This window comes from Uranotaenia lowii, unplaced genomic scaffold (assembly GCF_029784155.1).
Source record: "Uranotaenia lowii strain MFRU-FL unplaced genomic scaffold, ASM2978415v1 HiC_scaffold_283, whole genome shotgun sequence".
Taxonomy (NCBI): Eukaryota; Metazoa; Arthropoda; class Insecta; order Diptera; family Culicidae; genus Uranotaenia; species Uranotaenia lowii.
In genome coordinates, this window is record NW_026598183.1 from 18989 (window position 1) to 46181 (window position 27193).

Below are 27193 nucleotides of genomic sequence, written 5' to 3' on the forward strand. Positions count from 1 at the left end.
TTTTTACCTTCTCTTTTTTATTTTATGTATTTAATATTAAGATTTTTATTTTTCTACTTGTTTTTTTTTCATATATGGTACAATTTTTTAAGGGAGAACTCTCCGAACACCGATTAACCAAAATAATGTACAGTAAAATTTCGAAAAATAAATCTAAAAAAAAGTTCTAAGGACCATAATTTTCCATTGAGTATGCGCAAAGAATTTTGTCAGTTTTGTTTTTCAAAGTTTCGCACGCAAACAGTTTTATCTTTCTTTGAGTTTTATCATTTCGGAAAAACAGATTTCATCTTAATAACTAAAAAATAGGGGGGTGTATGTACACAACGCTCATTCTTCGCTTCCGTCGTAAAAAAAAAATCTCTACCTTAAACTAAGTATGTCTCTAAATAAAGTACTATTTATTTCAAAATAAAAAAAGAAGATCCTGGTATACGAAAAAGTACGGGATTTTTTAAGTTCGAATTATAAATAAAAAAAAATAATACGGAAAATCTATCCAAAGATAAATGCAGAAATTTAAACCGAAAAGCAAAAATAGAAATAAAAAGAAATATAGAATAAAGGAAGGTTCTATTAGCTTAAAGCATATATATAGTTTTGGGCGTTTGTATCTCTGTTGTTTTTTTCGTTTCTGCCTATTCTTACTATTGTTTGTTTGTTTTTGTACAAAAAATAAACAACGCATATCGAAAATTTATCAATGACAAAATTTTAAAATTTTGTGTAGCACTATTTACAGATACGGATGCTAATGCTATAATTATGGATTTCTGTCTTCTAGTGTAGCTAGATTTGTTGTTGTTTTTTTTTCTTGTTCTTGCTAAGTAAATAAAGGTGTTTTGCTGCGAGTTGGTTGGTTGATTTGTTGATTTTAGGAGGGGTTGGGGGAGTTTTTTTTCCTTTTTGACAGTTATTTTGAGTGACTGCAATTATAATAATTGTGTGTTCATCTTTCGCCGTAGATTCTTAAAAGCTAAAATCACCGAGATCTTATTTTTTTCCATTTTATAGAAAGTATATTTTACTGTTTTTTGCTTAATTTTCTCTCGATTTCCACGTTTGCCATTGGTTAGCTGCTGCTGTTTTTTTTGTTACCTTTTTTGTTTTCGTAAACCAATTTAACGTTTCTAGTTTCAATGTATTTTTTTCTGATTAGTGTTGTTTTTGTCTATATTTTCAATATTTTTCCGTTAGGTTTTTTAAGTTTTGCGAGCTTTGTCTAGTTTTACTAATTTGGGTTTGAAAATCTAAATTAAAGTTCAAATTTTGAACTTCAAATTTGAAGCTCAATTTTGATATTGATTGGTTCAAAATTTGAAATTCAGATCAAGATTTTCCCAATCAGATAGAAGAATAGAATATTAAAAAAAAAGAGAGATTTATAGTCTGAATTAAGAAACTATGCGTTTACCAGAATTTGAAGTAAAATTCATCAACTAAGATAACTCAGTTTCAAAATCTGAACTTAAATCAGAACTTGCAAGCAACCGCAAGAGAAAACCTTTCTATTTGACTCGAAACTGATCGAGTAGTTTTGACTAATTCAGGAGCTGTCAATTTAATCGATCCAATCGATTGCTCGAAGGCGATACGATTAAGTCGACTTATTTCGAACTATTGTTTAGTTCAAAGAATTGATTGATTCTTAGACCCAGGAACTGAATTTAGTTCAAAGGCAGCATTGAGAACTGAATTGGAACCAAATTCAGATTCATCATCGTAATTTAATCATTTCAACTTCAATTGAATAAATATTCCACCACTAACAATAACAATACTTTAATACCTAAGCATTATTTAAGTAATACAAAAAATAACCTTCTGCTTAATCGACTTCATTTGAAGAATTGGGTAAGGCACTCCGCAGAGGAAGATCATCTCATCGAATCGAACCAAACTCTCCACTAAATATAATTTGTACATGATAACTTGTGTTTGTGAAAGGACGATCTTCATCAACGGAGTACCCTCCAAAGGGTTGCACCCTACACAAAGCTCGTAAACCTTCAAAACCTAGATCCCGTTATTGATCCGCCCGCGTTTTTTTTTTCAATTTGCTGTCTATCAGCTTCGATTCCTCCCTTACTGCTTTTCACTCTTGCCAACTCCTCCCATCAGCAAATGTTCCCCGGTGATCAGACCACTTCCGCTACTGCTGTTCGGTTGGTGGGCGTAGTTCCGGATCTGGTGCAACGAGATCAACTGATTGGGGAAGCTGTTGTTGGGGACATTGTTTCCGGCACCGGCTGCCGCAGCCACCACCGCCTGTTGAATCGATTTCTGGTTCTGGAAGTTGATGGCATCGTACAGGTACGATCCGGGTCGACCGGCTGCAGCCGCTGCCGCCTGGTGTGGATGATGGTGGGCCGCCAGGTGGGCCAGATGCGGGGGCATCGCCTGGATCGGGGTAAAGGCTGAGTTGGCTGCGGCATTCGTTGTCGTTTTACTGGCCACACTGGACGCGTCGTACGATCCGCTACTCACGACTACGTTTGCCGCCGATGAGGTTGGGGTTCCGTGCTGCTGTTGTTGCTGTTGTTGGGGGTTCTGTCGGATCACGACCAGGTCCTCGCCCACTTCGTCCGCGTTCGAGTTACGGTGATGGTCTGGAAGTAGCAGATGCAAACAGATAAGCCACTAGATCAGGCCTTCGATGTCGTGCTCTTGTGCGGGATCGGAACAAAAGAAACACACAACATCTAGGTAGGAATTGGGGGCGTTAGCAATTGGCAATGGGATAATATTTCTTGAAATTGAAATGTTTTCACATTCCTCTAAAGGCCTCAAGACCGACTGAAAGTTAGAAAAGATTTGGCAATCCATGTTTAGAATGTAACGTTGAATACTCAAAATTTCCTCAAAATCTATCAAGCAGTTATCGAGATGGCTTCCAAGCAAAAAGTGTTTGGACTACCAGTGAAGATCCTCAGATGGATTGCGAAATAGATGGCAAACGACCATTTGGTGTGTACCGTGTGTCGGTGCCAATGACGGTCGTCAAGGAAATTATCTTATTCGGAGATCTTCAAGCCAGTAGAATGTCGTCGAGTCGAGCAATAATTGCAAAGTTGTCGAGATAAAAAAATTCATTGGGAGGTTGTCGGACGGAAATCCATTGGAAGTTCGTCAAATCGAGAATTCTATTTGAAGGGCGTCGAGTTGAGAATACTTTTGGGAGGTCCTCGAGTCGACAATCCCATCGAGAAGTTGTCGGACTGAAACTCCATTAGAAGGTTGTCGGACAGGAATTATTTTGTAAGGTCATCGAATTGGAACTCTACAGAGAGGTCTGCGGACTGGAACTCTATTGGGAGATTGCCGTACTGGAATTTTATGGAGAGGTCGTTCGTCTAGACCTACATGGGAAGGTCGTCAAATTGAGAATTCAATTGGGAGATAGTCGAGTTGAGAATCCAATTGGGAGGTCGTTGGACTTGGACTTAATTTGGAGGTTGTCAAATTGAACTCTATTGAAAGGTCGTCGAATCGAAAAATCACTTGGGAGATTGTCAGACGGGAACTCTTTTAGGAGGTCATCGAGTCGACAATCCCATCGCGAAGTTGTCGGACTGAAACTCCATAAGGAAGTTGTCGGACAGGAATTATTTTGTAAGATCGTCGGAAGGGAACTTTACAGAGAGACCTCTCTGGACTGGAACTCTATTGGGAGATTATCTTACTGGAATTTAATTGAGAGGTCGTTCGACTAGAACTCCATGGAAAGGTCGTCATATCGAGAATTCAATTGGGAGATAGTCAAGTTGAGAATCCAATCGGGCGGTAGTTGGACTTGGACTTAATTGGGAGGTTGTCAAATTGAACTCTATTGAAAGGTCATCGAATCGAGAATTTAGTTGGGAGATCGTCAGACGGGAACTCTATCAGGAGGTTGTTTAGCTGAAACTTTATTGAAAGGTGGTGGGACTGAAAATCTATTGGGAGTCCTCGAGCCGAGAATCCAACTGTGAGGTCTATGGACTGGAACTCTATCGGGAGGTCGTTGAGTCAAGAATCTATTTTGGAGGTGGTTATACTGGAACTTCATCGAGAGTTTGTCGGACTAGATGCTTTTGGAGATTGTCAGACTCGGAATTCCATTGGAAGATCGTCGGACTGGAACCTTATTGGGAGGTCCTCAAGTAGCGAAGCCATTCAGCCGTCAAACTAAGAATTCAATTGAGAGATCCTGGAATCGAGATCCCAATTGGAAGATAGTCGGACAGCAACTCTTTTGGAAGGTCGTCGAATCGAAAGTCCAATAAGGAAGTCGTCGGCCTGGATTAAGAAGTTGTCAGACCAGAACTCTATTGGGAGGTCGTCGATTCGCGGAGCCATGGGGTGGTCTGCGTACCAAGAATTCAGTTATGAAATTCTCGAGTCTAGATAGGGAGATAGTGGGACTGGAACTCTAAGGGGTTGTCGTTGAGTCGAGAGGCCATTGGAAGGTCGTTGAATCGAGAAATCAATTGGGAGGTTGTCGGATTAGAATTCAATTGACAGGTCGTCGGGCTAGAACTTTTTTAGGAGGTATTAGAACTACAACTCTTTTAGGAGCTTGTCGGACTTGATCTCAGAGTAGGTATATGGAAAACTTTCTTGGGAAATAGTCGGACTGCAACTCTATTGGAAGGTCGTCGAATCGAAAATCCAATAAGGAGGTCGTCGGGCTGGATTAAGAGGTTGTCAGACCAGAACTCTATTGGGAGGTCGTCGATTCGCAAAGCCATGGAGTGGTCTGCGTACCAAGAATTCAGTTATGAGATTCTCGAGTCTAGGTAGGGAGATAGTGGGACTGGAATTCTAAGGGGTTGTCGTTGAGTCGAGAGGCCATTGAAAGGTCGTTGAATCAAGAAATCAATTGGGAGGTTGTCGGATTAGAATTCAATTGAGGAGGTATTAGAACTACAACTCTTCTTGGAGCTCGTCGGACTAGATCTCAGAGTAGGTATTTGGAAAAATCTTTTGGGAAATAGTCGGACAGCAACTCTTTTGGAAGGTCGTCGCATTGAAAATCAAATAAGGAGGTCGTCGGGCTGGATTAAGAGGTTATCAGACCGGAACTCTATTAGGAGGTCGTCGATTCGCGAAGCCATGGGGTGGTCTGCGTACCAAGAATTCAATTATGAGATTCTCGAGTCTAGGTAGGGAGATAGTGGGACTGGAACTCTAAGGGGTTGGCGTTGAGTCGAGAGGCCATTGGAACGTCGAATCCAGAAATCAATTCGGAGGATGTCGGATTGGAATTCAATTGAAAGGTCGTCGGGCTAGAACTTTTTTAGGAGGTATTAGAACTACAACTATTTTAGGAGCTCGTCGGACTAGATCTCAGAGTAGGTATTTGGAAAAATCTTTTGGGAAATAGTCGGACAGCAACTCTTTTGGAAGGTCGTCGCATCGAAAATCCAATAAGGAGGTCGTCGGGCTGGACTAAAAGGTTGTCAGACCGGAACTCTATTGGGAGGTCGTCGATTTGTGAAGCCATGGGGTGGTCTGCGTACCAAGAATTCAATTATGAGATTCTCGAGTCTAGGTAGGGAGATAGTGGGACTGGAACTCTAAGGGGTTGTCGTTGAGTCGAGAGGCCATTGGAAGATCCTTGAATCGAGAAATCACTTGGGAGGTTGTCGGATTGGAACTCAATTGACAGGTCGTAGGGCTAGAACTTTTTTAAGGAGGTATTAGGACTACAACTCTTTTCGGAGCTTGTCGGACGAGAACTCTGAAAAGGTATTCTGACAACTCTATTGGAAGATTGTGGGACCTGAACTCCTTTAGGAGGTATTCGAACTGGAACTTTTTTGGTTGATCATCGAACTGGAACTCTATTAAGAGTTTGTCCGACAGAAATTCTTCTGGGAATTCGTCAATCCGGAACTTTATTGGAAGTCATCGAGCCAGTCATTCATTGGAAAGTTGTCGATAGAGCCTTCCACCTTTCTAAGTGCCTTAATCTCGGGCGCAAACCTCAAAACCATTGCCAAAAGCTAACGCATCCACTTGCTCTAAAACTGTACTCACCATTTGAGGCGTTGCCACCTCCACCGCCGGCTCCATTATTGCCGCCGCCGTGTTGCTGTTGCTGCAGGGAAAAGTCGTACTGCTGCTGCTGTTGCTGTTGTTGCTGCTGCTGTTGTTGTTGTTGCTGCTGTTGCTGGTGCTGTTGCTGCATGGCATCGGCCAAGGAAGCTGCCGAGTCGGGACTAACCTTGGGCCAGTATGGGTGCTCTCCACCAGTGGTTGCTCCCACTAAACCTCCCATCCGGTTGATACCGAGTCCGGCTAGACCGGCCAGTCCTGCAGCGGCATCGGCCGCCGAGATACCTGCCGCAGCTGCTGCCGCCGCCGCCGCCGCTGCACTCTGATTGTTGGCGCTAGCATTGTTAGCGTTGTTGTTATTGTTGTTGTTCTGGTTATTGCTGTTGTTGTTGCTAGCCTTGTTCCGGCGCTTCTCCTCCTTCTCAGCGTGCTTCTGCATGTGCTTGGCGAGGTACGTCTCCTGGGTGTAGGACTTGCCGCAGAGCTGGCAGATGTGCGTCTTGAGGTGCTTCGAGTCCTTGTGCTTTGGTATGTGCTCCAGCAGCGAAGCCTCGTCGGAGAAGCACTTGTAGCAGGAGTTACATTTGTACGGTTTGTCCGTCTGGTGGCACCGGGAATGCGACTGCAGGTTCGACAGCTGCGAGAAGGCCTTGACGCAGCCCGGGTGCCGACATTTGTAGGGTTTGTCCCCGGTGTGCGTCCGGATGTGCTGTTGCAGGTGCGACAGCTGGGTGAACTTGCGTTGGCAGATCTCGCACCGGTACGGCTTGATGCCCAAGTGTATCCGGGTGTGCTGGGACAGGTAGCTGGAGTTGGCGAACGCCTTGGTACACTGCGAACATTTGTACGGTTTGGTTTCGCGCATGTGCAGCTGCCCCCCGTGCAGTTGCAGGTCACCCTTGTTGGCGTAGATCTGGAAAAGAAAAAAAATGAATTAGTATGGCTAACTAAGGCAAATGGTACCAATCTAAGGGTCTGATCATATCAATAAACCGAAATATCCGGAAACTTCATAAGCCGGCGACCTTGATTACGACAAGTGGTGCTACTAATTCGTACCACATTTGTAACGCTTGGCTAAGCCTTCCACAGCGGCAAAACTTGACATTCTAAGTCTTCGATGGAAGTCTTTGAAACCCATTCGCAACACTTGATTTGCGCAGGAGATCGCGCGCATATTCATGTGTATTTATGTGTAGCAAATTAAACGATCCAACCAGGCGTCTGTGGTCTGCGTACGACGACGACAAACACTTTTGATGCGATCGCCAAGCGTATGCTTCTTAATTTTGACATTTTCTACCCCAAAAATGGTTGCCATTGTGTTGGTTGAGGCTGAGGAGCATCGAGCATCAGAATAGGCGCTCATCAGTTTGATTAATGGATTTACACAAGAATAATGACGCTAAATTGCTGTTTTTTTTTTCGTCGTCTTCGCTTCCCTCGCTTTTTTACTGATGAGCAGCCTAAAGGTTTCCTCCTTTGTTTTGCCGCTTCGGACGAGGACTGTCCGGGTGGCAGCAGGGCTATCAAAATCTGAAAACTTTGATCTTGGGACGCAGTAAAGTGCCGATGATTTCGGCTCATCATTCGGTTGCTGCAACAATTAGCAATCAAATCAACCTTATCAGACGGCGGATGGACGCGGCTTCTTTTTTCGATAAGAGCGCAAAAAAAAAAACTTCAGCACGTGTCCACCTGACCCCGGAAGTTTGGTTGATCCCGAAGCGAGAATGTTTTGCCTGTCGGCTTGTCTTCTGCTTGTTTTTTTTTTGTTTAATTTTCTCAAATATTTTATGTGGTTTAGTCTCTCATATAAAAACGGATTGGTTTGGTCCTTCGAGCCGGATTGTTGCCATTGAAAGTATCAAACAAGGTAAAAGAATATTCAAAACAAATAACAAATTTTACACAGCAAAAAACAGATTCCGCTTTCATTCAACCGCGGGTTTTATGATGATGTCTATTTTTAGACCGAATCGCCGTTGTCTTTTTTACCAAGATCGTGAAAATAAATCAACAAAACTCAACACAATAGCTTGAAGTAAACGATAAAACGGCCAACATCCTCGGTCCTCGGATTTGAATGTTTTCGGTGCGTCGGACCAAAACAAAAATTCCTGCTGTAGCTGTCTAAAACCGACGATGGAAGAAGCAGGTTCTTGTTCTCCTTAATATTCGGTCTGTCTTAGTTGGGGGATTTTTTTTTCTTGTTTCGGGTTTTCGATTCTCGCCGTTGGTTTCAATTATTGTACAAGCGCCACTCATCATGGTTTTTGTTTTAGATTCCTTTTTTTCGATACACCATAGTTAGTTGGAAAAAAAGTGTTTAGAAATTGAAAGTTGAATCAACAATCAGGTGGAAAAAAAATAGAAAGGTAGGGAATTCCGTTCATCGAAGTTTTTTTTGTCGGTAATCAGTTATTCGAAAAAAAAAAATGGAACAGATGAGATGGGGAAGGTTGAAACTGAAACAAAAAAGCAGCCAGAAGTTTGAATGAGAGTAAAAGTTTTCGTCCCTGATTTGCTCGATTTAGTGTGGAAAAGTAAGAACGTGTGAAAATGTGACCTTCCTTGAAACGTTTCCTAATTGGCTGATTGATATTTGTAGGTTAACACTCGTGTGAACGACGATTGACCATGACATTGCTAATTTCAAGCTCTTTGTTAAGAGTATTTTGCTCCCATTAAGGATCAGTTGCATGAAATAAAGTTTTCAATAAAAACCTTCTCGAAAACTGTGTAGCCATCTTGTAGTTAGAATGCTAAGTGCATGTGTTAACAAACTTGAAAATGACAGATGACTTACACTGGAATGATGTTTCAGGTAAAAATTATTTGAAAAATCACATAACAGTTCTAAAAAATATTTCAAATTTTCAAAGTGTTACTAATGTGTTAATATAAATCGGAGTCCAATTCTCACATATTAATGACCGATTGATCTAAGCTTTTTAATGCAAATTAAACATCGTGCAATCGAGCTGCCAGACTATTGCGCTTTAGCTTTGTTCTCCTCGTCTAGTTTGCTTGCATGCACGTTTCGGCAAGAGCAACAATCCGCAAAAATAAAATCCGCCTCTAACTATCACAATGCACGGCAAGCAATCGCTCGCGATGAAGGAAGTTAATGGGTTTTGGTGTTAAGAAAGACGAAGCGGGGGGGGGGGGGGGGGGGGATGTGGAGGGTGATTTAGCCAAAACGCGCGATCCAATCTTGGTAGACGCGTCGCGCAAATTTTCGGAGCTCGGAAACCAACCGGACCCGGTCCAAGGTCGCTGCCGAAAAGTGTTCTCCACCGAATTATTAAGTACCATTCTCTCGGTTGCGGTAGCGATGTGTGTGGTTGAGCTGTTCTAGTCGTTAATCAACGGAGGAACGTTCATGTGTGTGGAACTACCTGTGGCATTTTTTGGCAGAACAAGTGTCCACTTATGGCCTAAAGCGAAGCAAGAACAAGAACAACAAGTTTCACAGGTTGGACTTCAACAACAACAACAACTACTACTGTTTCGACAAAAGGGGTTGTATTTTAAGCGAAGGGGAAGACCTTCACGGTGTCTCCGTTCATCTCCTCAGAAGATCCGAGGGAGGAGACGGGAGCCTCCGGCCATGTCCAAATTGCGAGAACCGCGGCACTCAAAACTGATGATGCGAGATTGATAGCTGCTGCTGGAAGTGATTTGAGCCGGGTCCGATGAATATCAAGCGATCCGGGGGTCATTTACCGATCGTAAGGGATCGCGGATCTCGGGTCAAATCTTCCGGGAGAGGCAACGGAAGCTTGTTTGTTTAAGAATTTTTGATAATATTACTTAATTTTGTAATTGCGATTCGAAAATCGGAAAGATGAAATAAAAACTCGATTCTATCGATTTTCAAAAGGTTGAAAATTCTATCCAAAACATAGAAAATCACAACTGAAGTTTTAATTATCAAAAAAATGGTCTATGATTGGTCAACTCCATTTGTTTCCTTTTCTTTCTTTTTTATATTTGAAGCTCCCCTATCAAGGCATTTAAATTTTAGTTTCCATATAAGGGAGAGGTCACATCAGCTTTTTTTTAAATATTTTTGCGGTCTTCTAAACAGATTATTTAAAACAAAATTTCCGTTGCTCTTTTTTCACTATTTTGAAGCTGTCCTCTCGGTCCGAATTCTAATGAATACGATAAAGCTGTATTCTCGATTCGCTATTAAATTACCATTATTACGTTTTAGCTGTCCTCTCGACTCACTTTTGTGTTGGCATCTAAATTTTTTTCCTCAACTCACGTGAAATTTTTGTCAATATGTTTGAGCTATCCTCTCGACTTCCTTTTTCTCGTAGTTCCAAGCTGTCCTCCCAATCCAATTAAAATTCTAACAAATACTTTTCAATTGTCCTCTCGATATTTTCCTACCATTTAAAGCTGTTTTCTCAACCTAGTTTACATTCCAACCAATACATGTAAGCTATCCTTATTACTCGCTGTTGTCTTACCATATCAAACTGTCCTCTCAATACATTTGAAATTTTCATTAACACGTTAAAGTTGAAGCTGTTCTCTCGACTCGGTAGTGCTTTATTATTCCTCAACAAACTTGAAAATCTCAGAAATATATGTATTGGCTGTCTTTTCGACTCTTCCTTGTCTCATCAATTCAAGCTGTCCTCTCAACTCATTTGAAATTCTAACCAATTACTCTCGGATTTCTTTCAAATTCGCTTTTGTTTTATCAGTTTAAGCTATCTTCTCAACTTACTTGAGGTTTACGCCGTCCTCTCAACTCTCTTCAAATTTCCATAAATACTGTCGACTTGGCAATGCCCTACCGTTTTGAGCTTAACTCTCTTCCAACTTGAAATTCTCACCAATACTTGTTAGGTACCCTATCGACTCGTCTTACTGTTTCAACCTGTTCTCTCAACCCACTTGAAGTTCCTATTACATAAGACGAGTCGTGTAACTCGGCTCGACTCCAGTCACTTTCGAGTCGAGCAAAATGTCGTATTACGGTAGTCGAGTGAAACAGCTGAGTTACGAACCTTCAAGCAGTCGACTCATTCGAGCTACTCGACTGAAATTCGACTCGAATCGACTACTATTATACCAAAGTGGCTCACTCGAGTAAAATGACTCATTACTCGTCTTATGTAATAGGACCCTATATTTCAGCTGTCTTCTCGACTCGCCGTAGTCGTATCATTTCAAGCTGTCCTCCCAACCTACTTTAAGCTGTCATCAAAACGTTCAAGCTGTCCTCTCGACTCGCTCCATTTGAAAGTCACACCGATATGGGAAAACTGCCCTCTCCACTCGTTATTGTTTGTGTACTCTCAAGTCACCTGAAATTTTCTACCAAACCGAGCAAACTGTCCTCTCGAATTGCTATTTGATTTGTAAACATTTTAAGTTGTCCTCTCAATCTTTTTTCGACTCTTATCGATAGATTTTAACGGTCTTTTTCGACTCGCTGTTGTGTTATCCCCAGCAAATATTTCCGTTTTCCTATATTCTTATGCTGCTTTGATAAACGTTCCATATACATTATAGAATTATCGTATGAAAGTTAAAAAAACAGCATTTACCTACCCTTTCTTTCTAAAGCGACGAAAACTACACCAATTGGGCGTTATACGACACCTTATTCGTACCTATCGGAAAAACGCAAGAGACCGCAAGATTTTGGTTTCATAGCCTTCGAATCGTTGCCAGGGACAATATTTTGCAGTTCTCTCATTGGTCAATATTACTCAATTTCCACCTGATTTTTGGCCATCTGGATACACTTCTGCTGGCAGAGAGAAAATGACGATTACTAGCCCGCGAAATCATTTCAAAATTCACCATCATGGTGGGTTTTCTATTATATCCGATTTAAACTGACTTCAGATGATATTTTATACGATCTTTTCACTATGCAGTTGGAATAGCGATTCGCAACACCATTGTAAACGACTAAAGTTATCATTTCAGTTACAATTTCATGTTTGCTGGGTCGTTTCAAACTGTCTTCTCAATTCATCTAATATATTTGCAGGATTACCCAAGTCACCATAAGCACTAAAAACTAGCACCAATTCTGCTCTAAAGTCAGCTATAAAGCTTTATTCAGTGCATCATATTAGCTCTGTGAGCCAGGTTTGGCGAAATTGACTGCTGCTTTAGTGCAGAATCTGGTATAACCCTTTAAAAGCACTGTATTAGCATTGGTTGATCCTATAGCAAAAATGCTGGGAAAAGGCAAATGGCGTTCAAATGAGGTACGAAAATGCGGGGAATTTTTTTTTCGATGTTTCGCTTCATTTTTCTGCTATGGTACTGAGTTTTTTTTTGTTAATATTCGCTTAAGCATATCAAGGGGATCTCTCAGGTTGAATTTCCTACATGATATTTTTTATCTTTTGGCTGTTATTATGCAAATTTCACTTGATGTGCTGATATAGTATAATTTAGCACTTGAATGCTGGTATAAAGCTACAAAAATGCAAAGCTTTAGTGCTTACGGTTAATTGGATATAATCCTTCAAGATCAATTGACTTCCTCCTTCTCTCCAAGATTCCGAACATTTCTTTGGAAACAACTGGTTAATATGATATTGGTCTTTTAAGTGTGGAAACTTGGATACAAAATGTCTGCATAAGAACTGCCCTAGAAAAGCAATCAGCAAACATAAAATGGCACTAGAAATGATAGCTCAAATCGTTAACAATGTTAATGCGAATCGCAATTCCTACCAAATAACCAGTAAACGATCGTAAAAATGGTCACTTTAAGTCGGTACAAATCGAATATGATAAAAAGTCTGCCATGTTCGCCAATTTGCTCTCCCGCGCGGAGTTCAGGTGAGAAAAAAATCTCTCTCTGCTATAAGCAGTGCAACCACCAACCACCGAATTTTATGCGATAATTCTATAATGTATATGAAACGTATAGCAAAATTTGTTGAGAAATATACCTACAAAAATATTTGCTGGGCATTGGACTTGGTTGCATGAAAACTGCCCTAGTATTGTACAGAAGTTGTCAAAAGTAAAAAGCACAAATTTGAGTTTGAACATCTTCATACCAAACGTTTTCTCTACTCTTGCGAACACCGCGTCGAAAAAAAGGTCTCTCACTCTCTTCTAAGGTCACATCGAGCATAACACTGAACTGGATTGCCTAGAAAAAGGTTACCAGAGTTTTTTCAGTACGTATCCGGACAGGAGAAATCCAGGCAATTTTATATAAAAACCTGGCAAAAACCTTGCATTTCATTTCAAAATTGACGAATCATTTTATCAAAACCCAGAAATTACTTAACAAAAATAAAAAAATAAAAATGAAAAATCACTGACATTCTCTAAGTATGTTAAACGATCTCTTCTGAACAAAGATGCCAATGTGCCTGATTTTTCAGAATTTGCCTGATTTTTCTGGGCTCAGCCAGATAACATGATAAGCCATTGGATTTTCCTGATTTTTGAAATAATGCTTGATTTTGCCTGATTTTAACGAATGCGATGAAAAATGGGTAGTGCGGAAGTGAAAATGTGGACCAAAAAAAAGTCATCACTTCGAGCGAAATTTTCGTTACTTGACGTAGTCTGATTGGGCGCCTCACTGATTTTTGAAAAAAATAAACTTGGCAACCCTGCTTGTGAAAGTGCTATTCAGAGAAGCTCTCTTTTTTCCAAGGTCGCATTGAGAGCTTGAGATTCAGTTTAATTGAGATAAAGTCTCTTGGATTATCTGTTGAATAAATTGTTCACTTTTTTACGCTGAAAAATCTAGCTCTCTGAGAAAATAAAGCGTTTAAAAGTTTAAAAGCTCGCTGCTCTCTCTTTACGGATTTTGTATAAAAATAAAAATTAAAAGGAATCATTCGATTGCATTGATTCAGCCACATTTTCACTTTTTAACTTTTGCATCGGTACCTAATCCAGTTCCTTACTACTCATTTTTCATCACATTCGCCAAAATCAGGCAAAATCAGACATATTTTCAAAAATCAGGGAAATTCATTGTCTTATCAGGTTGTCAGGCTGAACCTCGAAAAATCAGGCAAATCCTGAAAAATCAGGCACATTGGCAACTCCGCTTGGATTATCTGTTGAATTATTTGTCCTCTCTTTTTTACACTGAAAAATCTAGCTCTCTGAGAGAGGGTTTTAAAGCTCGCAGTTCACTCTACATTTTTTTTATAAGAACTGTTCTAGAACTGTACTAAACTGGATTGCATAGAAACACGATAGCACTGACTTTGTGAAGTGTAAAATGCGACAATTTCAGTATGACTTTCTCTATGCTAGACTATCTCTTGCCAAAATGCCATTCAGAGGAGCTTTTTCGCTCTCTTTTAAAGTCGTATTGAGATTCAATTTAATTTAGAAAAACTCTCTTGGGATTATCAGTTGAATAATTTGCTCTCTTTTTTGCACTGATAAACCTCTAAGAGAAGGCTTTAAACCTTGTTCTCCTTCCTCCTATAGGAGATATTTTTGAATAATGGTAATCCTTAAGGGTCCCATTTAAGACCTCTTATGTCTATCTTGTCAATAATTTTTTTTTTTCATTTTTATCCTTTACCGACAAATTATTTGGACAGTAAATTGACCAATATTCATAGCCAATTACCAAATGTCTAATGTCGTTAAACAACGAATCCACGAAGGTCTAGATCTCAGTTAAAATTAAGGTTTCCACCTCAAATGACTTAAACCTTCACCAATTGGATTAAGTCCACGAAGGCTCCCATCAACAGGTGCCATTTGTAACTCGAATGAAGAGACAAGTCTTTCCCTCAGAAAAATCGCAGCACATGTAGTGACGACCGTATTTGTACCTTCAGTTTGTCCTACCCGAAAGTGGAGTTTCTCGATGTGCAAACAAATCATTATCATCATCATCGCGATCAACTGCAGCGTACGTCTCAGGGGCGCAATTATTGAATCGTTTGGGCCGCAACATTATTGACGGCTCGCCGAGCTCCAATCCAACAACAACCGCCAAAAAAAACCAATTGGCTAACTACACCCCAATTTGGGCAACCCAAGCACGCGTCAATCATCATCGACAGCAACGCTTCTGTGAAAGAAAGTTAAGGGTTTATCAACGGGGAGTGATGTAAGTCAGGTAAGAGAGTAGCTACTCGATTATTGAAATTTTTAAATTGTGATTTCGTTGATCGTTTGGGTTGGGAAGAAGGTGGTTCTTCGGTAATTTGGGTACTTTTTGCACCAGCCCTGTAGTTTGAAATTTAGGAAATACTAAACGGAGGTTCAAATCACATTGAGACAGCTTGTATCTTCGTTCGGTTCGAATCTTTGAAACGGTGGCCACTTTGATTGAAAAAGACTCGAACCCAGCATCCATAACTAATGTACATAACCTTGATTGCCACCCGGGGTCCAAATCAACAGGTCCTGCGGTGAGGCAGCCCGGCTTTCATGTGCGTACATCGAAGGTACATCAGATGCCGCTACACACTTCAGCCGGCAATTTCGTTCCGAATCCCCCAAGTTGAGGCCAAAGTATTTAACAATTTCACGGCACATCCGCCCTGCCTCCGCTCTCGCAAGAGTGCAACACACAATGGCGGCACCTGATCTCGAAGTACCTTAGGCCATCAGTTTGGCTACCTTAGCTAAATTTAGCTGCCGCCTATACGTGTGTCAGATTTGTTGTCAGGTGTTCAATTTTTGGGACCGCAACTTTACACATATGCATGCATTTGGTAGGCAGCTTTGAATTGACCTTTTCCGCGCACATACAACCATTTTCGGTAGCTGATTTGGGAGCTCGAACGAATTGTTATCCTACAGCCTAGTTTGAAACGCGTGTGAAGCTAGTTTTTAGAAAAACGAGATTTGGATCTGGTTATTGGCATTGACCTTATCCCTTAAACGGTTACAGCTTCAGCTACAGCCTAAAAGAAACTTTCATTTCAAATGTTTACATGTAAAACATTTGATTATGACGGATTGTTTTTTTTTTCAGTGTAGAAGTGAGAATCTGCTTAATTGACAGTCCACTATTTACAATCCTAAGACAAAAAAAAAATGATCAAGTCATTACCCGGAACGAAAAATCGGACCAAAATCGGTTGGATTTCGGTCCGTTCAACCCGTGAATCGGTTAGAAATCTGACCAGAAATCCAACCGAATTCGGACGAATTCAGTGCTCTGGTGACACAAATTTCCTGACGACGATAAGTTTTTGCGAGTGAGCTGTCAAAACAACCAAATGGTCAGGAAAATCTAACAGAATTCCAACAAAAACCGGACAGATTTGAAAACTAATATTTTGACAGTAATCGGTCCGGTTACATTCGGGTAGCCCACGGATCGGAGCGCGTCTGACAATTGGACCGGTTACTGTCAAAAGAACGCTTTTCAGTTAAAAAACGTCCGATTTTCCGGGCCATTTCCCTGCTGCTATAGGCAGCGTCGAAGACAAGACCTGATAGTTCAAATCGGTCCAGATTTGGTTTGAATTCGGTCAGTTTCGTCTAATTTTGCAACGTTCCACCGCGGTTTCAATCATATAGTTTATATAAATTTACGATGGCAGCAATAATAAATTAGGATTCGGAGAACGAATCTATTTTGGTCCGGAATCCGTCTAGAAACGGTCTGGGATCTGACCAATTTTAGTCTGGACCAAATTTGGTCTGGAAATCCGGACCAATTGTTTTTACAGTTTGATTTTGACATCGCGTCGCGTCGCCAGGATACTTGTGTAACCAGAGCACTGAATTGGTCCGAATGTGCTCGGTTTTCTAGTTTGTTTTCGGTCCGATTCACGGGTTGAACGGACCAAAATCCGACCGATTTTGGTCCGATTTCTCGATCCAGGTCAGTTAAGTTACCTCTTGTGAACGTTTGGTATAATATTTTCCATTTGGTTCTCTATAGACTCATTTTTGTCAAGTTTTAGACTACTTTCATGTTATCATGTTGTTGTGTATGTGTTAGTTAGTCAAATTTATTTTTTTATGTATTTTTATATGTTATGACATTTAGAGCTGTATTTGTGTAATATTGTACCATAATTTTATAGCCATAATTTTATCATTGATCACACTGACATGACAATTTCAACTAAAATTCGATAATTTTCTGTCTAATTTTGCCATCTATCATCGGTATTTCGAACCTTTGAAAAAATGGCATAAAATTCCCTGTAGGAAAAATTAACCTGTTTAGCCCGATTTTATCGCCTATTTTTCTAGAAAGTTGGGTGGCATTTTCCAACTGGGATAGCATTTCATCAAAAGCGATCGGCGCTCAATCTAGAATCGATATTGCGTACTGCTGAAAAAAAAAATATCCAACAAACGAAATCGAGTGTCCAGTCAGTATGGTCAGTGGTTTTGTGTTGTTTTTCTGGTGTTTTTACTCGTTTTATAATTTTTTTTGTACTTTTTGCACTCCGAAAGAAAGCGCTGGTCCTAAATGTAAACCTTAGGGAATACCCAAAATATTCTGAATGAAATCGAAGACTTTCTAGCCTTTTTGCAAGTTTCACATACTTTTTTTCTAAACTACAGCGGCTTCACTCTTTCATGTCTCAAACAAATACAGCAATCGATTTCATGGCTCAAACTTGTTAAAAATTTTAACGTCTAACAAATGAAGATCGTTGAATCGATCCCACGAATGAGACTGAACTGTACACATGCAAAACATTCAACCAACTTCAACCCGATCTCGCGTCTCATCTCGAGTCGGTAGTAGCAACAATAATCCAAACAACAAATCGAGCAAATAAGGCCGCGACCACATGTGCTAGCCATGTTTTGTTGAACATATTCAAAAAAAAAAGGAAAAAACCAACGCGATCATCAGCGCCGTCATCATCTTTGAGGAGGTCTTCTTCGATCCCGGTCGCACGTTTAGTAAAGAACTCGTTGAAAGTCGAGGTCCAATCGAGGAGGATTTTTATGCTTCTGACATCCATAAAACTTACGGGGACGTCTCATGAGTCTGGACAGCAAACTGTTAAACGGAATCATAATTTTACTTCATTTGTGGCATGTTTTTTTTTAAATTGTAAGTTCAATAGATCTTTAGAAAACTTATTGTTAAAATAATGCTAAAACTTTCATTAGAACTACTGGATTATTTTTTCAGTGTTTTAGACTTTAATGCCCAGTCAGAAAAAGCGGCATGAAAGTACCTATCATACATCTTATCGATGTCTTGCTAATTTCGTCTTTTGGTGAACTTTCACTGCCGGGCTTGAGAAATTAAATCAAAATAGTTCTCATAAAACCTTTTGGGTTCGATTAATTGGAACGTTTCGGTAAGGGAACATATACAAAATTTTGCACATGAAATCATCTGTTCAAACAAGGAGATTAATTACATAATCTCTTCATGAAAAATAATTCAAGTGCTGAACTGGATCCGGCATGGTCATATCAGGTCACTTAGAACAAAAATTCGACCATTTTCTGGCTAATTTTTTTTCGAACTTTGCAGTTTCGCAATACCGACGGTAGGTGACGAACCTACCATTTTTCAGATACAAATACCCTGTAGGAAAAATGTACCTGTTTAGTCCGATTTTATCGTAGGAATTGCCTATTTTTTAAAGTTGGGTGGCACTTTCTAACTGGGATAGCATTTCTTCAAATCGATCGATGCGCACTCAAATCTCTATATAATTGCTAAGTGGACAATTTATCAGCAGTAAAGAGTAAAATTTGCACCCAAAACCTTCCTCTACTCCAACATAACATATATGGAATATTTCTCAACACAAAAAAAAACATTCGAAAAAACATCCCAAAGTCAATGATACACTCTTTTTGTGTCCCAAGTGCTTGAAAAAAAAACCAACGGGAAACCCCTAGCTTGGGAAGGCGCAGCTCCAAAAAAAAACAAATTGAACAGAAAAAAAACCTAGACAAGATCGTAATAACAATAATAATAAGAGAAGCAGCAGCAACAGCAGAAAGAAAAAACATAAACACAGAACAAATTTCGTTCCGAAAAGGCAAAAAATAACAATAACAAAGTCCCAACAAAACCGAGAAACGCAGAGTAGAAAAAACAACATCACAAGGCTTGCGATGGTGATGATGATGATGTACGACCAAAACGAATCGTTGAGTTGTTGGTGCGGAGAAATAATATATGTATGGTTGGTATGTAGGGAAGTATCGGAATATTTTAGTCCAAAAATGAGTGAACTCCTCTCGGGGAGATCCCGAAAAGTCGTCGTCGCCACCCCCGCTTAGCGTCCGTCAACTTTGTTCCGTCTCTCGGCACCAGGGGGTGCTCTTGGAGCTTCTGTTTATCGCTCTCTTCCTCCTTCTGTGTTGATTATTCATGCAGGAGGGACAAAAAATTAAACGAAAACAATAGTTTTTTTTTTGTCGAAATAGTCCGATTTAGCACCAAAAAAACCCAGTTCGGAGCTCTACGTAGATTGAGTTCCGATTCGGCGGGAGTTCCCAACCCAGTAGAAAAAAACCGAATTGAATGCAACCGGTGCGTTTCGCTCAGGTGGAATTTTTGACAGGGCGGACATTTTTTTCTTTCTTACAGATTTCTGCCTCCATCGTCTTCGATCGAGACGGATTTTGTGTGTTGGGGATCTCAGCGAAGTTTGGCACCCTCGCCCCCGATTGGCGATTAGTATTTGTTGCGACTTTTCGGATTCTTCGAGAAGCAGAAAAAATCACCAAGACTACCAAAGGCGAGGGTGGCTTTCAGATGTACTCGTATTTTTTTCATCCTCCCAACACTACAAGACACTGTTGGATTGAAAGATTTTTCTCTGCTTCGTAAGATGCAGGCAGAATCTTTGGGGGAGCTCTCGGTTTTTTCTTGCACTCTTCTCATTGGAGAGTGAGTTCTGTTTTTGGTGAGACACTCAGGGGGATTGTCTTGTTGTCGGGTGGGTGCGCAAAGGAAGCTGAAATCTTTCTGAGTGGGATCAGCGAGAGAGGGTGGTGGCGACGAATCTTGAAAGATGACAACGGATCGAAAAAAAAATCGAGTTGAGAAAATCACTTGACGGTTCGGGAACTTACCGAATGATATCTTAATTTGATCGTTATCAGAAGAAGATAATTGAACTCCAATTAGACTGATAAATCGGAGAAAAAATTAGCTTAGTACCGGTAACTGTCATCGCAAAACAGTTGAATGGAAAAAAATTAACAAAAAAAATCCAAATCGAGTGGGAGCCATCTTGACAAGTCAGTCCCCCTTGTTGAGTGAGAGCAAAAAAAAAGAGGGGCCAACAATATTCCCATCGATGCCAACTAAGCGGCAAGCAGCCACAGCTCCAAAAAACGTTTTGTTTTCTTTCTATTCGTGCTGCGTAAACATTCGTGGGCCCAAAGAGCGTCCATAAGGCGAAAGATCTCCTCTTCTCGGTTGGTTCGAATTCGACTGAGTTGAGTTGAAAGAGAGTCGTTTGGGTCGGCTTATGAGATGTGTCCCCCGTCATCAGAATCTTTCAAGAAATCAAAAAAGAAGTAGGGAAAAAACTGAAACTCAACCTACTTGCGAGATAATGCAAATCAACACTGCGAAAAAAATCGACTGAGCTTGAAACTCTTACCATGGCAACCGAGTGCTCAACGAGTATTTTTTTCGGGATCAGTATTTTATTATTTTTCGATTTCGTTTTTTTCCCGGATGACTCCCTTCGGATCGGATTAAAAAATGGCGAAAATGCGAATCGAAACAAAATTGTAAAAAAAAATCGAATACAAAAACACGGAATCGAACTGCAAAATCGTTTGGAGGGAGCAAAAATGAAGGAGGTAGAAATATAACAATAATAATCAAATGAATACAGTCGAAAAAATATTGTGCATTTTTCCAAACGTTGTTGGCCGAGCTGAGCTGAGTAGCGTCCAAGTGAAAAAAAAATATAAATAAAACAAACAACGAGCCGAATTGTGGGACCGCTTTCGGGGTGAAACGGGAATTGGTCAGTCTTCACCTGTGGGAGAAGCTCAGAAGAAGAGGGGACAACATCAGCACAGAAATGGTTATTTTTCCTCGGTTTTATTGTTTTACACTTTGGTGTTATTTTTTTTTTTTTCGTTGCTTCTCTCTGGGTATCGAGCTGTCGATCTCAGTGTACGAAAGTATGAGGCGAGCGAGTGAGTAGTTAATCCGGGCCAATGTTTGAATATTTTTTCGCCGGCAGGGTTGGCAAAAGTCGTTTTGAGTAATTAGGAATAGTTTGAAAAAGTGCTTAAAAAAAGTTTACATTTATTTAAAGTCCAAAATTAATATCTTATTTTTGTTTAGAAAAACCGTTGACGAAAATCATAGTTTCAGGACCCTGTTGGAATCGAAATCCAAACTTAGAGCTATCAATTCTGAAGGCTGTTAATGTTTAAGTTTTCTAATGTTGAAAATTGAAACAGACACAATTACAACAAATTTCAGAGAATTTTAATCTTTTTTTTCTACCCACATATAGAGAGGCACTTGATTCGAATCCAGAAAGAGCTCAAATTAGATCATCCAGAACTATTAGTTGTGAATCAAGTCAGGACGCCGCCTTTGGATAGCCAATAGTGAAGATCTTTTATTTTCGTCCTACGCGTCGGAAAATTTGAGCCAAAACTATGAGTCGGTAAGTAATGTATATTTTTTACATAATTTATCGGCATTATCGGTGAAAAGTGATTTCCTTTTTAGTAAGAAAATCTTAAGATTATGAAATTTTACAGACGGATTGAAAGCGGGTAGCGGGTAGTATTTATTAGATTGAATCTTCATAAAAGTAATTTATATGTTCTTCTATTCTTAAAATAACACAATAATTTTCAATAGCACCATGGAGGGCATTATTCTCCATCATTTGAGCATAAATGGAGCTAAATCAGTTTATCCAGCTCCACTAAAATCATCTGAAAACATTCACAAACATTAAGTAAAATCATTTTAGCCCTTTTACTTTTCAACAAACTTCCAACAACTACTTGTAGATCAAAAAGGGCAAAATCAACCATCATTTAAGCACTGACCGCACTGACATGACACTTAGAACAAAAATTCAACCATTTTCTGTCTAATTTTTTGTTGTCAGATTTTGCAGGTTCGCAATACCGACGGCAGGTGGTTGTCGGATTCTTTCATTTGATCGATGGAACGCACAACTACCTGCATCTACAGTCCTGAAAATTCGTTACTAAACTGACTCTTTTTCGTTACTCGTTTCGCCATCTCTCTCGTTATTGAACTCTCTCACTCTTTCAACGTTCTCATTTTCGTCAATTCTTCGATAAGCAAATACACGATGAAATGAAAATCTATTAGTTTGTGTTATATTTTAAGTTGCCACAGATATCGCAAGTTTTTCATTATATTATTTTCCCATTATTTTTTCTAAATCTATAACCTATTCATCTGTATCCTACAGTGGTGAACCTGAAAAATTTGACAAAAAATGCCCAGTAGGAAAAATGGTCCTGTTTAGCCCGATTTTATCGTAGAAATTGCGTGTTTTATTTTTAAAGTTGGGTGGCATTTCCTAACTGGGATAGCATTTCTTCAAATCGATCGATGCGCACTCTGGAATCGACATTGCGTACTGTTGGAAAATTTATCCAGAAAACGAATCGAGTGTCCAGTCAGTATGGTCAGTGATTTAAGCATAAAGTGAGTAAAATAAACTTTATCAGTAATGATAAAATCACGTAGAAAAGTACACATACAAATGCACACAGAAGTTCATGAATTCATCTTAGCTCTTTTATTTTTCAACAAAATTTTGACAAAAGGTCAAAGATCATTGAAGGCACAATCAGCCCTCGTTTGGGCATACATGGAGCTAAATCAGCTTACCAAGTTGTGCTAGAATCGCATGGAAACATGCACAGACAAAAGCACACACATGTTCGTAAAACCATCTTAGCCTTTGAATTTTCAAGAAAATTTCAGCCATCGCTAACAGATTATGAAGAACGATATAAACTATCATTTAAGCATAAATTGAGCTGAATTAGGTTACTCAGTTCTGTTATAATCCTGTGGAAAAATACATAGACAAGTGCACACACATGTAGTGGTATGAATAAGGTTTAGCAATTGCTTCGGTAGCTTTTACTTTGCTCGAAATCAAGCAAAGCAAAAGCCCAAAGCATTTGCTTAGTTTGGTATGAATAAACATTTGCTTAGCAGATGTGTACTAAAGTCTTAGAACATAGCTTTTGCTTCGAAAAAAAGAGCTATCCAACTAGCAGAATCTGAAATTTTCTAAAGTAAAATGAAAGAAGACGATCAAAAAATTGAAAAGTACGACTAAAATAGCCATGAAATCGACGGTGCGGGTGGTGGGTTAGACTGGCCCATAACCAAAAAAATCCTTATATTCCACGCGGCACCCCTTAGATTGGTGCCTTTAGGTGAAAAAATGACTTTCTGAAAGTTTCAGGTCATTTGGCAGAAGCACGAGCTGGCGCAAAGGACTTAAAATTTGTATGGAGATTTTCGGCAAAATGTATGAAAAACCGACATACTTTAAATTTTTGTGTTCTAAAATCTGTTTCCAGTATGCTAGAAAGCTCAGAATTTCAGGAATTGTAGTTCAAACAATGACAAACAAGTTTGTAGAAGATTGTGACGCGATACGAGTTGACTGAGATGAGTTATCCGCAATTGAATGTGTGATTTTTTTCACATTTCTTTGATATATCGTGAACGGTGTATCGGCTAATAATCGCACTCACTTGATAGCATCGTCACACAATGCAGCAGTTCATAGTTTTTCAAATCTTCTTTCAACTTTTTGCAAAAATATTTGTTATCAAATAAGCTACAACTTTGCCGAGGACACAAACTTTCTGTCTGTTATTCTCATTGTGTGATAATGCGATCAAGTTAGTACTAATAATCCACCTATACACCATTCACGATATATCGATGAAATGTGAAAAAGATCACACATTCAATTGCAGATAACTCATCACAGTCAACTCGTATCGCACCACAATCTTTTACAAATTTGATTGTCATTGTTTGAACTACAATTCCTGAAATTCTGAGCTTTCTAGCATACTGGAAACACATTTTAGAATACAAAGAGTGAAAGTATGTTGATTTTTCATACATTTTGCCGAAAAACTTCATACAAATTTCAAGTCCTTTGCGCCAGCTCGTGCTTCGGCCAAATGACTTGAAACTTTCAGAAAGACATTTTTTTACCTAAAGGCACCACTCTAGGGAGTGCCGCGTTGAAAAAAATGTGGTAAAAATCATCCCATACAAATTTGGGCCAGTCTAGTGGTGGGTGTAAGAACGAACGGAAAAATTTAAGTCAATACATGCTCGTATGTTGATGTTTAAAGAAAATTGAATATTGACAAACAAAAAATGGCCTAGCTTTTTAACATTTATCATAAGCTCTCCCACACGTTTTCGGATTGGGATAATCCAATATATAAAAAAAGGCAATAGGCGCGCATCTTAAGTTAGATGTTTTTTTTTTAATCTTTGAATTATAAAAAAATCATATAAATTTGGGAGATCGGAATTATGTTTTAAATTATTACAACTTTCTTCCAACTTCAAGCCAATTGGGACTTCTTCCACTGTAGCCGGATTTTTTTAATTTGAAATATTTACTTATTGATTTGTGTTGTTTCATCTTAGACGAATCATTTCATACAACGACAGGAATATGAAAAAAGTTGGGTTATCACTTCGACTGTTCTTTATCTATGTTGAAAATGCCTTTTTAAATTGTATTGAAGTGTAATATTGCTCATTTTATAAATTCAAGACGTTGTTGAAGAATTTGTTTATTGGAAAAGTCTGCTACCAAGCATGCTTAGAAAATAAAGTAATTGCTAGGAGATTTCTCGAGCGATTGCTTCAGATTTGGGCTTTATTCATACCAAACTAGCTTGTACTAAAAGTAAAAGCTCCTGACTGAGAAAACAGCTGTCAGAAAAAACTTTATTCATATCAACCGAAGCAATTGCTTTCTGCGACTGCTCGAATGCTCGATTTAGTTTAGCAAAAGCAATTGCTAGGGTTTTTTCATACCACCTATGTGCATAAAATCAACTCAGGGTTTGTGATTTTTAAACAAAACTACAACGACTGCTCATAGATCATGGAGGATATTATTTCTCATAATTTAAGCATAAATTGGACAAAATCAACTGGCTCAGTTACGCTAAAATCGTATGGAAACATACACATACAAATGTACACACATATTCGAGAATCATCTAGAGGAGTTGATAGGAATCTATGTGGAAAACGAACTCAGTGTAAATTTGCAAGAATAATTCACACTTAGAAAAATCCACGTAACATTACATGCAATAGCATGGAAAGAAAGAAATCGAGTATTTACATGTAAAAATACTGCTTGTTTTATGTAAACTTCCAGGTACAACAAAATACGGACGTAAGATGTAAGATTACATTTTTTCGCTTTCTGTGAAGTGAACGATTTGCCAACTGAATTCACCCAACAACCGAGGAACTTTGCAACCCTGGCCACTCGCAAAACTACACCGATTGTGTTTCCCATTTTTTTTTAGTTCGCCCATTCCGCGACTTCGGCACGGCTTACCTTTACGTCCATTTCGTCCGATTCTTCGCTCTTTTCCCGCTTCATCTGGATGGGAATGTGGTGGTGGCTGCTGTTGACGACGGCCGCGGAGGCCGCCAGATTAGCGGCGTGCACTATCGTCTGCTGCGGCATCTTAACGCCGCCGTTCTCGATGACGGTCGTGGCCAGCACAACCGGGGCCACGGCCGCCGTCGTTCCGTACACCGGAGCCAGTTTGGTGTTCTAACCGCCGAGTTTGTAACCCCGATTGACGACGTGAGGGGGAGTTACCCGAAATCGTTACCTTAATTACACGTCGTCGTAACTACTAAGTAGGGACTTTCAATTTCATATGCACTTTAGCGATTGACACTTACACTGTTGATTGATAACGCTCAATACTTTTTTTTCTTCAGTGCCACAAATTTGGACTGGAACAAATGGAACTTGTTTTATACTTGTTGGCGTTTCGCGTTTCATTCACACTCTTGACTGGGAGGTTGCAAAAAACCTTCACCGAGTTGACCGAGTATTTTTTGTGTCACTCATTCGATTTTCGCGACAGATTAGCCTCGAAGGAATACGAATTTGAGAGCTCTCACGAATTAAGATATGGCCCCGGCACTCACGTGTGAGAGAGTTACCCCCCTGTCTGCCCTGTACAGAAAGATTGGAGAAGAGAGTGGTGGAGATCTTGTTGGGTGGAAGAATCCACTTTTTGGCACGTCAAATCAAAGTTGTTGGTTCAATGGTGTGGAACTCACGACACGGGTTCTCCTTTTTTTTCGTCAGCAGCACATTTAACGAGACGGGCATACGCCATAACCTTTTTTTGTACCTTCACTTTTTTCGCTCTCCTACATCATCTTCGTGCAATTTTTTTGCCGTCGATCCAATCCGAACCAGCCTACTTAGGGGCTTCAGGATTTTATGGGATTCCCGCTGAGGAAAAATTCCATGGTTTTTCGGAAGCCTGGTCCCGCGAGCGTCACGCAATCGTCACCACAAAGGTCAATTTCCCGTAGTTTTGGGCAGTATTTAGCAGATATATCGCACCGAATGTCGACGATTTTTTCCAACAGGGCGCCCCAGTTTTTTTTTTCGAGAGGTTAGTGTAATCCAGAGTGTAGAAAAAGTTGGTAGTTAAATAAACACAAGAGAACTTGGATTTTTTTGTACCACAAAGACACACACCCGTACGCGCCGACGTTGGACTCACGGATGAAGCTCGGGTCGGTTGTCCCCTAGCAAAAAACTGGTCACCACATCGAATCCAATCCCAAGCAAGAAGCACTGAGTGAAACTCACTCTCCTGTGGTGTTCCGGAGCGGGAGCAGTGCCACTTTTTTACGGTCGACTCCTGCTCAATTTTTGGCTGTTACATGTGTTATTTTAGAGATGTTTCGTGTGTAGAGTAGTAGGCGGCGGGCATTGCGGGACAAAAAGTGCCGAAACCGGCTCTCTGTTATTGTAGAGTAAATTCGACGCGTTCCGTAGCGCGCATATAGAAAAACATCGAAACATTCGGGAGCTCACAAATCGGTGAGTGTCCTGTTGTTTGGAGAGTGACAATTGGTTTTTTTTTTTGGTCGACTCCTCAATGGGATATGGCTAACAAATCGCTTTGAATTTGGACCATT

At 39.9% G+C, this 27193-nt stretch overlaps 1 protein-coding gene across 1 annotated transcript; it reads right to left on the bottom strand.

Moving 5' to 3' along the window:
* Positions 1–784: 784 nt before the first annotated feature.
* On the bottom strand, positions 785–26790 carry LOC129759823 (zinc finger protein rotund-like). Its single transcript, XM_055757354.1, has 3 exons — positions 25575–26790; positions 6022–6952; positions 785–2609 (listed from the first exon to the last, which is right to left on the bottom strand). The coding sequence occupies exons 1-3, from the start codon at positions 25704–25706 to the stop codon at positions 2086–2088; spliced, it is 1587 nt and encodes a 528-aa protein (XP_055613329.1). The 5' UTR covers positions 25707–26790; the 3' UTR covers positions 785–2085.
* Between the last annotated feature and the right edge of the window lie 403 nt (positions 26791–27193).

What these genes read in the sequence shown, in the direction of transcription:
- LOC129759823 (XM_055757354.1), bottom strand. Translation starts at nt 25,706, where the DNA reads ATGCCGCAGCAGACGATAGTGCACGCCGCTAATCTGGCGGCCTCCGCG. An exon ending in CGGACGAAATGGACGTAAAG is followed by an intron (nt 6,953 to 25,574) that starts GTAAGCCGTGCC and finishes TTTCTTTTCCAG; the next exon opens with ATCTACGCCAACAAGGGTGA. An exon ending in AGGTGGCAACGCCTCAAATG is followed by an intron (nt 2,610 to 6,021) that starts GTGAGTACAGTT and finishes TGCTACTTCCAG; the next exon opens with ACCATCACCGTAACTCGAAC.